The 13,269-nt window shown below is 43.5% G+C and overlaps 1 protein-coding gene across 1 annotated transcript; it reads right to left on the reverse strand.

The window, feature by feature from the left end:
* Nucleotides 1-953: 953 nt before the first annotated feature.
* Nucleotides 954-12,018, reverse strand: LOC125553132 (putative disease resistance protein RGA1). The gene is made up of 4 exons (XM_048716918.1): nt 11,858-12,018; nt 11,689-11,772; nt 1,605-5,132; nt 954-1,320 (listed from the first exon to the last, which is right to left on the reverse strand). The coding sequence occupies exons 1-3, from the start codon at nt 11,884-11,886 to the stop codon at nt 1,625-1,627; spliced, it is 3,621 nt and encodes a 1,206-aa protein (XP_048572875.1). The 5' UTR covers nt 11,887-12,018; the 3' UTR covers nt 954-1,320; nt 1,605-1,624.
* Nucleotides 12,019-13,269: the final 1,251 nt, after the last annotated feature.

Below are 13,269 nucleotides of genomic sequence, written 5' to 3' on the forward strand. Positions count from 1 at the left end.
CATGTGCTAAGTTTCGCTCAGACGTGGCTGGACAGCAATACGTGTTAGTGCCCAGTGCCCCTTCTTTCCTTCGGTTCCCTTCTTCCCATTGTTATTTCCTTATGTTGCTATCTTGCACCATTTTAATGTAACTTGTTTCAGAAAATAACCTGCCTGTATGCTCCAACAGTGATGATGGACGTAATGTGGGGCATACAGAATTGCATGCCAAGTTTAGCGCCTAAGAAAAATCACAGCTGACTGAAGAGAGGACGGCCTCCCGATGAGTCAAGGGCTGCAAATTGTCTTGAATCATTATGACTGTAATGTGAAGCCAGAGATGGTGAGTTAATAGTGGAAGCTCATGATGTTAGGACTTCGAAAGAAAACTACTGAGATCATTGGCTGATCAGGCAAAGGAAGCATGTGAAGCTGAACAAGCGGGAAAGTGTCTGAGAGGAATATAAACCATAAAATGAAGCTTGGAACACTCCAATAGCTCTATTTCATCTCCAGTGCATAGTTTTACAAGCTAGAGAGGAATTTGAGACGGGGAAGAGCAGCAGGAGGTAGGAGACAGACGAAAATGAGGAAGGGGATTCAGGTTCTTCTCAATTCATGCTGATCTCCTCCCAGGCAGAGAAAGACAAATGTGATTTGTGAAGGACTCAGTTCCATTCCTACTAGTACTCCTACTTTAAAACTTAGGTGATCCATTTATATCTAACTCAGGGGATTCATTTTGTAGTCACATATTCAGAACGGGAATGATTCATGATGAATAGCAGTCTTCTGGTCAACCAACCACGAAATGAAGGATTCATGATCAACTAATATAATGATTTCTACCATTTCGTAGTCACCAAGTTATTCAGATCTAAAACTGATATTCTGACCTCAACGAGTTATTCAGAACTAAAACTGCTATTCTGACATCAACAAGTTGTTCAGAACTAAAACTGGTAGACATAACAAGAGACCGAACATATAAAACACTTCCGACATAAGTAACAATATAGCATGCATATTCTGACTAAATTTTCAACAGAATCACGTAGCACCGGTTATACTCGGCAACAATACCCGGAAACAGGGAAAGGTTCGCGAGTTTGACATCCGCCAGGAAAACCCAATAGTTATACTCTGCTTGAGTATAAACTATGGGACAAAAAACCTGGCGCATCAATCAATCCGCCCTGCCAATCAAGTTTGTACATAATAACAGTACAACACAAATCAAGAAACACAAGAAGATTACGGCGGCTGAGAGGCATTAGCCGCACTAGCTAGCATCACCCCCTTCATCAACCCCTCGTGGACATGCACCATACGGAATTTGAGCTACATGAGCAAAACATCAGTGATCAGAAAGTGTACTGTGTAGTAGAAAAAGCAAATGAGTCTACACACTGCAACGATAATTAACAATTTGTTACAGAAAGTCACGAGGGACAGTTTGAGATAATTTCCATGTTCTTTTAGTCCTTCGAATTATTTGGAACTATTGTAGTTAGGTGTGACATTTCAGAGAAAAAAAACTTGGTATACATGTTTAATCCTACACAAGAAGTGTTCAACAAATTATGAGGCACTCGAACGAAATGACTTGGTGTAAGCACACGTACCTTGTTTTCGCAGGCTGCTCTCACTTCTTGGATATCAAGAAGCTGCCTCTTCTCACATGCTGCTTTATTCCCCTCAACTTTTTACAGGCCTGAATCAACACATTTTGTATTTCTGAAATGTCATCTGCTCTACCAATGGACACAAGCTCTGGACAATTTCGAATCTCTAATTCCTGGAGTGATAAGAGAGTAGTGCTCCAAAGGTGGCCTGAAATGGATATCCTATACCTACACTCCAGTAATCTTAGTGAAACAAGGGACTGGAGGTTTTCTAGGCCGCTGGGGATAAATGAAGAGATATCCCCACATGCTTCTAAGTGGAGACTTTGGAGGGACGATGGTAACTCAAATCCCCCCCAATCGATTATAGGGCATTGAGAAACTTTCAAGTTCTTCAGAGAAGAGAAACTCCTAAACCTTCTACCATGCATGGTCGTGGTCGACAACTTGTAACAGCTTTGAATTGTAATACTCTCAATGGCAGGTAGATATTCTTCTGCTAGGAGACCATCAATGGTTGACAGTTGAGAGCAGTCGCTGATGGTTAGGGAAGTAAGGTTGGTGAAGATCTGTCCAGGTTGTCCAATAGATGTGAGAGATTGACATCCTGAAATGTGCAGTTCTTGTAGAGCTGGAAGATTCCACATTTGTAGTTGGATGGATCTGAGACGCCGGCATGACAAGAAAAAGTAGGTGAGAGAGCAGCATTGGATATTGGCTTCAGTGAGATTCCCGCAATCATTTTCCCAGGGCATACCCTGGCTGCCTAGCTTGAGCTTCTTGAGAGAACGTGCAGCCAAACTTTGGGAGTTTATTTTTCCACATGCCGCCACCTTGAATATTTCAATGCAACGAAATTCTTTGAATTTTTCGGTGGGTACTGATATTAGGTTCTCGCAATTCCTTATTGCAATTTTGTTGATGACTGGTAGAGAAGTCGGATCTAGAAGCTGTTCGAGACTTGATAAACTGTCGCACTGCCGAATGATTAGCTCTGTCAGGGACGAGAAACCCATGCTGCCACTGTTGATGTCAATTGGCACTGTAGGTATCTCGAGTCCACGACACCAAGAAAATGACGCAGATGTTAAGCCTGACAGGCTTTGTGGCTGAAACCAGCTCGGAAGGGAAACACCTGGGTAATACTGAAGGACTAGAAACTTGACACCAGCAGGAGGTTGTAGATGTCGAAGGACTTCTATCCCATTTTCATTATCCCCAGATTGACTCACCAGGGAACTTCTACCCCATTCTAGCGTCAGCTTGTCAAGATATCCCTTATTCCATAGTTCTGCTTCTGCTGAATGATTCTTGCTTAGCTTGTGAATATTACTTATCACCAAGTGTCCACGAAGTTGCTTCATGTTCTTTATGAGCCGAAACCCCAGTCTCTGGTTATCATCAGCTACATCAAAATCTACTCCATAAGTTTCTATGAATCTTTTCATATTTGGGCCATATTTAAATCCCTGCGATTCAAATCTCCATAGGTTGACCAACATACTGAAGCCACTAGGCAACCTTTCAAGCTTGCATTTCTTGACACATAAAACCTGTAAATTATGGAGCATACAGATCGTTCCAGGAAGACTTGTCACCGAACAAGCTCTGGATATCTTGAGGTACTGAAGATGCTTCAGTTTGCCAATGCTAGCTGGTAACTCCCTCAAAGACGCAAAAACAATGACACGCATATGTAGAAGTTCAGTGCACCAATCTTCCAACAAACCAGCTGTAGTTTTTTTATTTGCTAAAGGCTTGTCGCAAAGAAGGGTACGAAGCTTTTTGTGCCGGCAAAGGATCGACAAGTCAGAATTGTCGATGTCATTGCTAGATAGTACTGACAGATGGCGGACATTTGGAGGGATTCTTCTAAAGTCATCCTTCTTCTTCACAATGAAACAATCATCCTCTGAAACTTTCTGTGCCATATCATGCAACAAGTCATGGATTACGTATTTACCTTGAACTTTTTGAAAGAATGATAGATTTAGAAGGGCATTGAAGTATTGACATCCAGTATCTTGAACTGGAATAACACCCTGGCGTTTCACAAAGCCTTCTGCCGCCCAAATTTCAGCTAAGTTGTCCTTTTCAAACTCCTTATCTTTGGGGTACACAGCACAAAATGAGAAGCATCTCTTCAAGTGGAACGGTAAATACATGTAGCTCAACCGAAGAGCTGGCACAATATCAGTTGCCTCTTGGTCCAACGCCCACAATTCACTGTCTAGTATACTATTCCAGTGTGATATATGAAGGTCACTCTGTAACATGCGTCCAAGAGTTTTAGCGGCTAAAGGAGAGCCCTTCAACTTAGGGAGTATGTCTTTACCAATGGGCTCTAACTCTGGATAATCATCAAAACTACCCGACCCAAACACACATACTTTGAAGAAATCCCAAAAGACGTCACCCTTTAATTCTTCCAATGTAATTGGTTCCATAGTGTGCACCAACTCAGCTACCTTTTGTGATCTAGTGGTAACCAACATCATACTTCCCTGTAGCACATTTTTGAATGGTGCACAGAAGGTCTTCCAGCGCAGGCCATGTTCTTTCAGAGCATCATCCCACATATCATCGAGGACAATCAAGAATCTTTCATTGCTCAGTATACCAGAAAGAACATGCTGAAGAGAATTTAGATTGTCAGTTGTTGCATTTTTACCTGGAGAGGATCCAATAGCCTCTTTAGTTAACCTCTTCACATCAAAATCATCTGAAACGCAAATCCAAATTATTGTTTTGAAGTGAGACTTCACTGTTGGATGACTACAAATATGTTGGGCCAAAGTGGTCTTTCCAATACCCCCGATTCCAACTAATGGTAAAACTGGAAGATCAGGTAATCTTGATTCATTACTAACTTGGTTGCTTGTTGATGCACCATCTGCACTAGGTTTCCACTTGCGTTTTGAACCAACACTACTTTTTGTAGGCACATTGAGCAATCTCATCATCTTCTTTAGCAGCACATCACGACCAAATATTTTTGTTTCATTGCAGAATGAGGTAGTCTCTGGCCTGACTGTTTTGTCAAACCGTGGTGTCACTTCACCCAACCCCATTTTTTCTAGGGATTCAGAAATATCAACCAACCTTTTATGGATATCATTCACTTTGCTGAAGTTGCGAAAGAATTCAGTAATAGATAGTTTGCTTTCATTGCCTTCCACTATCACCTTATGGTTGTACCATTTAAGATCATCAAGAAGGTCTTCAGCATCATAGACTGCATCCTTGAGGTATGGAAGGAGCTTGGCAACACAATCCTTGTGGCTTCTCCACTCTGCTCGATCAATGAGGTCATGCATTGCTGGAAGAGTATATCGCAGAAATTCCAAGCCACTCTGCATCCGACATATGTCATCTTGAAACCTTTCCTCTCGAGTGTCTCCCCATTCGGGCGAAATAGCAGATCTAGCCCACTGAAAAACATTGACAAACTCACTGATGCCACTAGGGACCCCAGCAATGCCAACCATTATATCCCTGATGCCAAGAGTATGAGCGCTTCCTTTCTCCCTATTGACAATAAATGTACACAATGAGCAAACATATTTTGTGGTCAGAGGATGCTAATAAAAGGTATAAGTACGGTAAGCTATATGTGATGCAATAATATACACCACATGTCTTTTCCACTGTTGTGTGGTTACCCTTTGAACCGTAGTTTCCATGTATAGTTCATCAAGAAGTTCAGAAAGAATAATGATTTGTGGACCAAGTTCAGCTCATATGGTCCTTAGTTGACCAAGCTAGCAAACCCAATGGCTATAATAATTTGGATCATGTAGAAGCACGCATGTGTAGGAAAATAGCAGTTATGACTTGCAGTGGGGATTGTTCATATAGTATACTAGAGGATACCACACACATTGCTATGGAAATGTTTTGCAGTAATAATATCACTAGTAGAAAAACGACCTAATGTTCACCTCTTTAGTCCTGGTTCGATTACGGCTCGGTACTAATGGTACCATTAGTCCCATTTCAAAGGGCTATGCATTAGTCGCGGTTCATTTGTGACCTATAGTCCCGGTTTGTGTCACAAACCGGGACTAAAGGGATGGTGGCAGGCTGGCGTCCGGCCGGGGCCCCACGAGACCCTTTAGTGTCGGGACTAAAGGTCTAACCTATATTCTCAGTTTGGAGACACAAACCGGGACTAAAGCGTAGTTTTCAAACTCTACCCCCCATCCCCGAATCGCCATTTCAGTTTTGAAAAAAAAATGATAAAAAATTTAAAAATTAAAATCCTTCGAGATGTAGTTATGTTACTACATCTACTAGTTAGGGAAATTTAAAAACATAAATTTCGACATGTTTTGCAAAAAAGTGTTGTGAAAAAGTAAAACGGCTATAACTTTTGCATACGATGTCGAAAAAAGCTTATAATATATCAAAATGTTCAGCACGAAAATCTGGTTCCGATTTCGAACGCCATAGACCATTTTGCAAATATTTAGAATCCTCAAATTCTGAAAGAAAAAGAAGTTATGCTCAAATTTCAGTTTTTTTATTTTTGGTTAAATCTGGTCAAACTGTGGTCAAACTATTTATTCAAAAAATATTAGTGTTACTAAATAATTATTCAAGAATATTAGTGTTACTAAATAATTATTTCATTTTTTTGAATTTTGGTCAAATCTGGGCAAACTACTTATTCAAGAAATATTAGTGTTACTAAATAATTATTGTTTCTTGGCATAATAGTTTCAAACTCAAACGGTGAAACGTATGACTTCATGCTTAAGCTAAACTCTTGAGGGTTAATAGGATTGACAGCTTACTATTGTTAGGAAAACAACAATTGCAGACTTGGAAACTAGAGGGGGTAGAACTCGGAAGTTAAGCGTGCTCAGGCTGGAGTAGTGAGAGGATGGGTTCGGCCGGGAAGTTAGACGATTTGGAATGAGTGCTCCACACTTGAGTAGTGATGAGGGGTGGGTGATTTGAGATTAAATCATCAAATAATTCAGAAATTTGAAAATTGAAAAAGAAAACATTTTTTCAGAAAGAAATAAAAAATTAAAGAAATCCTTTAGTCCACTAAAGGTCCCCTAGCCATGTGGTGGGCCTTTGGTCCCGGGTCGTGTTGAACCGGGACTAAAGGGGGGGGGGACCTTTAGTCCCCACCCTTTAGTGCCGATTGCAGAACCGGGACTGAAGGTCCTTACGAACCGGGACTAAAGCCCGATTCTGCACTAGTGTATGAGAACTAAAACTAAAACTAAATATGATTTTTTGTATTTGATTTTTGTAAAATTTCAAAATATTTCTTAAATAATATAGCATAATATAATAGAATTTCTCGTGCATGTTTGCATGTTGAGGTGAACTTTCTCCTATGCATTGTTACATGTTGAGGTGGACATTTTTCCATGCATGTTGCGTTGTGAGATGGCATCCTTGCATTTTGAGAGAAACAGATTAGTGTGATCTACTCCCTCCGTCCCATAATATAAGAACGTTTTTTACACTAGTGTAGTGTAAAAAACGTTCTTATATTATGGGACGGAGGGAGTAGCTATTTCGATATAGATTGAAGATTGATAAGTAGTACCACATATCTTTATATATTTAATGGTTGTAGGTAAATGAGAATTGCACTCTAAAAAGGCCACGTAGGGTCCACCAACCTAGTTCCTATAGACCTTGGGTTTAGAATCTACTCCCTCCGTTTCACAATACATGCCTTCCATTTCTCAAAATATAGATGTATCTAGACATATTTTAGTATGTAGGTACATCCATTTTTAAACAAATGGAAGTCAAGTATTTTGGAACAGTGGGAGTAGAAGATACCTTAAGGGACTCCCCCCAATCCTTCCCCTATCACGAGGCTTGGGCTGTCGTGGGGCGCTTGGCTGAGGAGATGAGTGCGGGCGCCAGCTGGCACCAACGGTTATGCGCAGAGGAGTGTGGTGCTTGTGTGCGGGCGCCGAGGGTACTGGCTTGCGCGACGCTATGGAGACCAGCAGATCTGGGGTGTGTGTGTGTGCATGGTGCTTGGGCGTTGCTCTAGAAAGGATATGCAGTGCGCGCGGTACCGAAGGCGCGCGACAGGCGCCCCCATCATGGGTCTGCTGGCGACGACCTTGCAGGCTTCTTCGGCCTGGTGATCACACGACGGCCCATTGGGTGGGCGGTCCAATGTTCTCGTCTCGTCTGCAAGATCTGCTCGCTGGGATGTCATATGTTGGAGACACGGGAGCTTTGTTTTCAGGATGGTGACCCTTGATCTTGGACGGTGGTGGAAACAACGCCAAGGCTAGGTCTCGAGGTGGTGACGACCTCTACGAGGCTGGCGTCGGTATGGGACGCCCCCTCTACCAATAGATCGGGTTCGATGCGGCTTAATGGGTCACACATGCATCCCTTCCGTAGGCGTCAAGTCATGCCTGTCACCGGCAGGTGAAGTCGCCAGCGGGTGGTATACCCGAAGTCTCTGCATGGTGGCTTTGGAGGAGGTGCCATATTTTTTCTTTGCTGCCAACGGAGTGAAATCCGGAAGATCTCGAGTAGGTGGTCCCGAGCTAGTAGTCTTGACACGATGGTAACAGGAGCATGGGTTTCTACCTAGGTTTGGGCACTCATTGTAGATAAAACCCTACGTCTCGGTTGTGTTTTATTTCCTTTGGGGGGAGTACAAAGTAGAGATAATCTAGCACAAGATCGTTGTGTGTTGTCTACATGCCCTACCCCTCGGTTTGTATATGTTTCACGGGGTATAGGGTTACATCCTAGTCGGTTGCTTACAAAGAGAACGGGTTGTAGACGACCTCTAACACCATTTAGTATATGGAAAGTCTTCGGGAGGCTTCCTTTCATACCCCATGGGCAGCCTTGACGTGGCTCACTGGTGAAACAACATGGGAGTCCTCGGCCGGCCCATCCGAACGGGAGATGACGTGGTGAGTGACCACCAATCCAGGACACTGTGAACTGCCGAATCGAAGGTGGTGTGACAGGGACCGATGACACTAGATGTCTTTGTCTTCTGGTATCTCCCGCGGTATCAAGCTAGCAAGGTGTTGGTAGCAGGACAAGTGTTGATGGTAGAGGCGACTTCAGCGACAAGCATGCACACTCCGCAGGAAACATTAGATATCCGATTAGGTTAAGTCGATGCACGTCTGTGTCGTGCCCTTACTGAAGGTCGTAGATTGAAGCTTGGCTTTGGAAATGAAAATCTCAAGATTGACCTTGGATTGGACTCATCATCATCAGCGCACATGTCGTGATTCCCTCTTGAAGGCTTAGCCTAGGATTTGTGTATTTTCGTTTTGTTTTTGTCTTTTATCATAGGGTTAGTGGATATCAGGTGGAGTTACTGTCGCCACACATGCGGCCTCAGGTATATTTTTCTCAGGTCAATGTTGTTCGGTTACTGGATTTTGAATAACAAATAATATATGGTTGTGTGCATCACCCGATGCGGAGGCAGGGGGTTAATTATCCTCCTTTTCAAATAAAAATGACACCTTAAGAATATTCGTACTCATAAAAGGGAGTAGTTTAAACTCTAAAACTCGACTTGGTGGGCAGGGGAATCAGCCCACCACATACTCAATTCACAAACATAACTTGCGAAGGACAGATGGGGACTTAAGGCATCTTCAACGCTGACCCGCAAATCAGATATCGCATCCTTCTGCGAACCGAGGGAGGGGGGACCAGTCCGCGGACACTGACGTGGGAGTCGGCCATCCAACCGTAGCCGCAAATGGCTGGTTACATTTTGAACGGAATTTAACTATAATAGGAAAAATTTATGAAAATTTAAACAAGCCGAACGATATTCAATCATACTTGGATAATTTTTATATAAAACCGAATGCTTTCATCTAAAAAGGAGCAAATTCGTTACATTCCAACATATTTTAACTAAATCATACTCTAAATGACCACCGCCACCCGTTCCTCCATGTCCGACCAGCCATGAGCCCCGGAAGTGAAGCTTCGCCTCCATAGCTTGTAAGCAGCTAATCGGCTGACAACGATGAGTCCACCGAGCTTAGCTTCAATGGAAAGGGATGAGTGGTGGCCTTCCCAGGACCCAAGCGCTGGCGACCTCCCATGCTCTGCTCTTCCTCACTGCGGGCGATGCCTGTGGACGTGTCGGCTTTGTCCTCGTCATTGTTGTACACTTCATCTGACGCCGCTTAAATCTCATTGAAGGCGGCTACTAACTCGGTTTGATGGAAGCGGTACCGCCAGCGCTGGTGATGGATGTCGGGGCGGTGCGGTAGGATTGGAGCAGCACCTCCTGCTCACGCACATTCACGTCCGGCGCGATGCATGTGTCAGCAGCGAGTTTCTCCTCCGTGCGTCGGTGCTCATCGAGGAGACAGAGGTTGTAGGCCTGGTCGGCATACATCTGCCGAAACTCGGCCTTCCGCTCTGCCAACACCATCTCGGTGTAGTGAGCACGGGGCCTCGTCAATTGTGATGCCTACGAGGACGGTGGCGCCAGCTCATCGTCAACCACCTTTTCCATTGGGGCGTTCGCAGCATTGGCCGCTGGTGAGTTCATCGGTCTGCCAGCCTGCCAGCCAGCTGCGATGGTGGTGATCTCCATCTACTTGAATGTGAGGTTGTATCCGAGGGCTTTGGAGCTCGAGGAGGCTATGGTGGTCGTGTTGTCGAGAGGAGATAGGGAGCAGAGGAAGTTGGATGCGGCTATGGCCAGGCCTAATTTAAATAGCGGGTGGATGGAAGGGCAAGCAGCGAGATTGTTAATGGTGAGCGGCATAAGGATGGATGGGTGATGCCGGAGCAGGTTCCTCGGCCATCGCACATGTTTAATGAAGGGAGGCAGACGGACGGGTTGTTGTTTAATAGAGGAATGGTCGTGTGCACCGGGAAGTGGCGCGACGCTCTTGCCCGAAGCGCCGCTTCAATGCCGGAGCAACGTGATAGGTCACCTCCGCTCTGGTCCTGCATGAAGACGATCTGGAGTAGCGCCGGCCACCTCGGGCGAGAAAGGGCGCGGGCGAGGAGCCATGGATGTTGGACGCTTGTGTGCTAGTGGTTCGAACGCCCATAAAGCCCCCCAACCAGTTCGCAGGAAAAATGCCATTCGGACCGCTGAGTGGATAGATACAGGAGCACATTGGATGGTAAAACACGCCCGACCGCTCGGTCTGGATGGTTGCAGGAGGTTTGAGTGTTGGCGTTGGAGATGCCGTTACACCGCTATTGCTTTCCCATAATGAAGTCGTATGACGATCCCCAAAAGGAACACACACAATCTGTATGGCATAAAGATAGAAGTGCGCTAATCATTCTTGCGAACATCGCTCCGAACATGGGTCCATGGTAACCGCCATTCTACTATCTCTCAACATAACCTCGGGACAACATGAGTAGGATTATTACTCGACTTGGGGGCCAGAATAGTTTGAGGTGGATTATCTTAATCGTGTTTTCCTAACCAGGTTTTATGTTTTTTAACTCAAACCAACTTCATGGATAGTTCTTAAAGCAAATTATATGTTTGTTTAACTCACACCAACTTCATGGATAAGTTCTTAAAGCAACTTCATGTATCACAGTTGAATAATTGCAAACTAAGCCTTAGAATAATAAGATGTCCATGTTTCGTACGCCTTTTACTCAAGATCCTACTCAACTGCAATTACACAAGGTCCTACTCAATTACTCCAAACTAAGCGCTAGAATGATAAGACGATGACTAAATTTAGTAAGTTGTTATGTTGCAATGCTGTGATTTATTCCAAAGTCCCACACAAATTGACAAAATTCTAAAACCTAGAAATTCGTAATACTTCCCATCAACCCTAGCATATGTTTAAGCTACACGTTAACTCTCCCATGGTTTTAAAATAAACTTTTTATTTTAACATTTCACCATCCAATACACAAGTTTGACTAATGTGTTGTTGTACAAAAAGGTGAAACGTCCCTATCTAAAAAATTCACTAAAACTGTTCTTAATTGATATATAATAATACTACTTATGTAACAAACCTGAGTAGTTCCATTGCGTTCTAAAATGAAAATATTTGTATTCTTGAAATCTCAAATGGCATATATGTTTTACAAAAGGATCAACCTGATATTTAGGCGCCGCAAGTGATTGCCATGAGTGGCCCCAGTCACATCTTCACAACCTCCAATAGCACGGATCTCGGGGTTCCTGAAACGTTAAAGTGACAATTCTAGAGTAAGTAGGAACATACATCTTCTTGTAAAGGAAAAGGGGGCAGACATTGTGTATTAACCTCATGATGGACTCTTGTTCATATTCCATCGGGTCGGGTAAGGACTTGAACCGGTTGTTGCTCCCATGTACACCAATCGAAGCTGAGGAGGTTGTAAAATAAAATTTATATATCACAACGTTTTGTATGAAGCAAAATAATATTTTTTATGATATTGCAAAATCATGGTGCAAGCAATAATTTCAAACAGTCGCTCTTGCTCTTTGCATGCATTTAGAATATTTCAAACTATCAAAAACATCAACAGGAAAATCCGAAAATTTAATTGCTCACACTTTTGGATTTTTCATTGAGAAAATTCATATCAATGGAAATGCACATGTACTACTAAGATTTTCGTAACAAAATCTATATATTTCTCAAATTTTTTGTTGTGGTTGGGTTCTATGAATATTGTAACACAAAGCACTGAATTTTTAATTTTGTACATGCACAATTCATTAATTTGGAGATTAGAACAAACGATCCATACACATACAAGGCTTGCATTATATTTGTACTGAAAATATTTGCCTCTTCTGGCATGCTGATCCCCACACAAACGTGGTTGCCACATATTCAGGAACAAGGCGTCGTCAAGATGTGTGCAACATAGATCAAAATCAGGGACTAAGACATCCTTTGCTCAGGTCTATGCACCCATAGCTAAGAAAATCTTATAGAACATACTCCAATATAGAGTTGAGGGGGAGATAGGAGAGCAACGACATTGACGGATTCGAAGGCGAGGAGGTAAGATGTGGCACGTGTGGGCATGGTGAAAGGCCGCATGGGGCGTTGGAAATTTATAGATGCAGAGGGGGTCAAAGGCGGAACATGGGTCCTACGAGCTGGGCGGTCGCGGAGCTTGGACCGGAGACGAAATGGTGCGGGTCGTCGTGTCGACCTTGGCATTAGGCGGAGCTTGGACCTAACATGTTCGCGGAGGGGTGTGTGAGGTGAGGGTAGGTATGAAACGATGTGAGAAGGCACCATGGGAGGTTAGGCTGGTGCAGTCGCATGCTTCCCTTAGCATCACGGAGGTGAAAATATGCCATTCGAATTCGGAGAACCAGGTGGTGCCGTACAAAGTGAGCACGGATTTGTCGGGCCGCCCGTGTGCTTCGAAGCTACAAGCGGCTGGACCAGGAAGTTATAGTTGTGTTCCCTAAAAGAGAAAACCCATCTACGGGTTCGTCGAGCCGCCCATGTACTACTTCCATCACAGTTAATTTCGCTTACTGTTTGCATTTACCGGTGAGTTGTCTATTCTAGTGATAAGATAATCCAGGATGCACCATTTATTTTCTTTTGTGTGATTGTTGCCGCTAGTCTAGTTTCTGGTTTTCCATATGGTCGAGATGTTCTTTTGTAATAAAATCTAAAAACCTTATATAAGCATGTGTTGATGAACTTTAAGATCTTCTATGTGT

This window comes from Triticum urartu, chromosome 4 (genome assembly GCF_003073215.2).
Source record: "Triticum urartu cultivar G1812 chromosome 4, Tu2.1, whole genome shotgun sequence".
Lineage (NCBI taxonomy): Eukaryota > Viridiplantae > Streptophyta > Magnoliopsida > Poales > Poaceae > Triticum > Triticum urartu.

Bases quoted from the DNA above. Each gene is read 5' to 3' on its own strand.
- LOC125553132 (XM_048716918.1), bottom strand. From the start codon at position 11,886: ATGGAATATGAACAAGAGTCCATCATGAG. The intron at 11,773-11,857 runs GTTAATACACAA...TTAACGTTTCAG, and splicing joins GAACAAGAGTCCATCATGAG to GAACCCCGAGATCCGTGCTA. The intron at 5,133-11,688 runs GTTGATCCTTTT...TATTGTCAATAG, and splicing joins TTGCGGCGCCTAAATATCAG to GGAGAAAGGAAGCGCTCATA.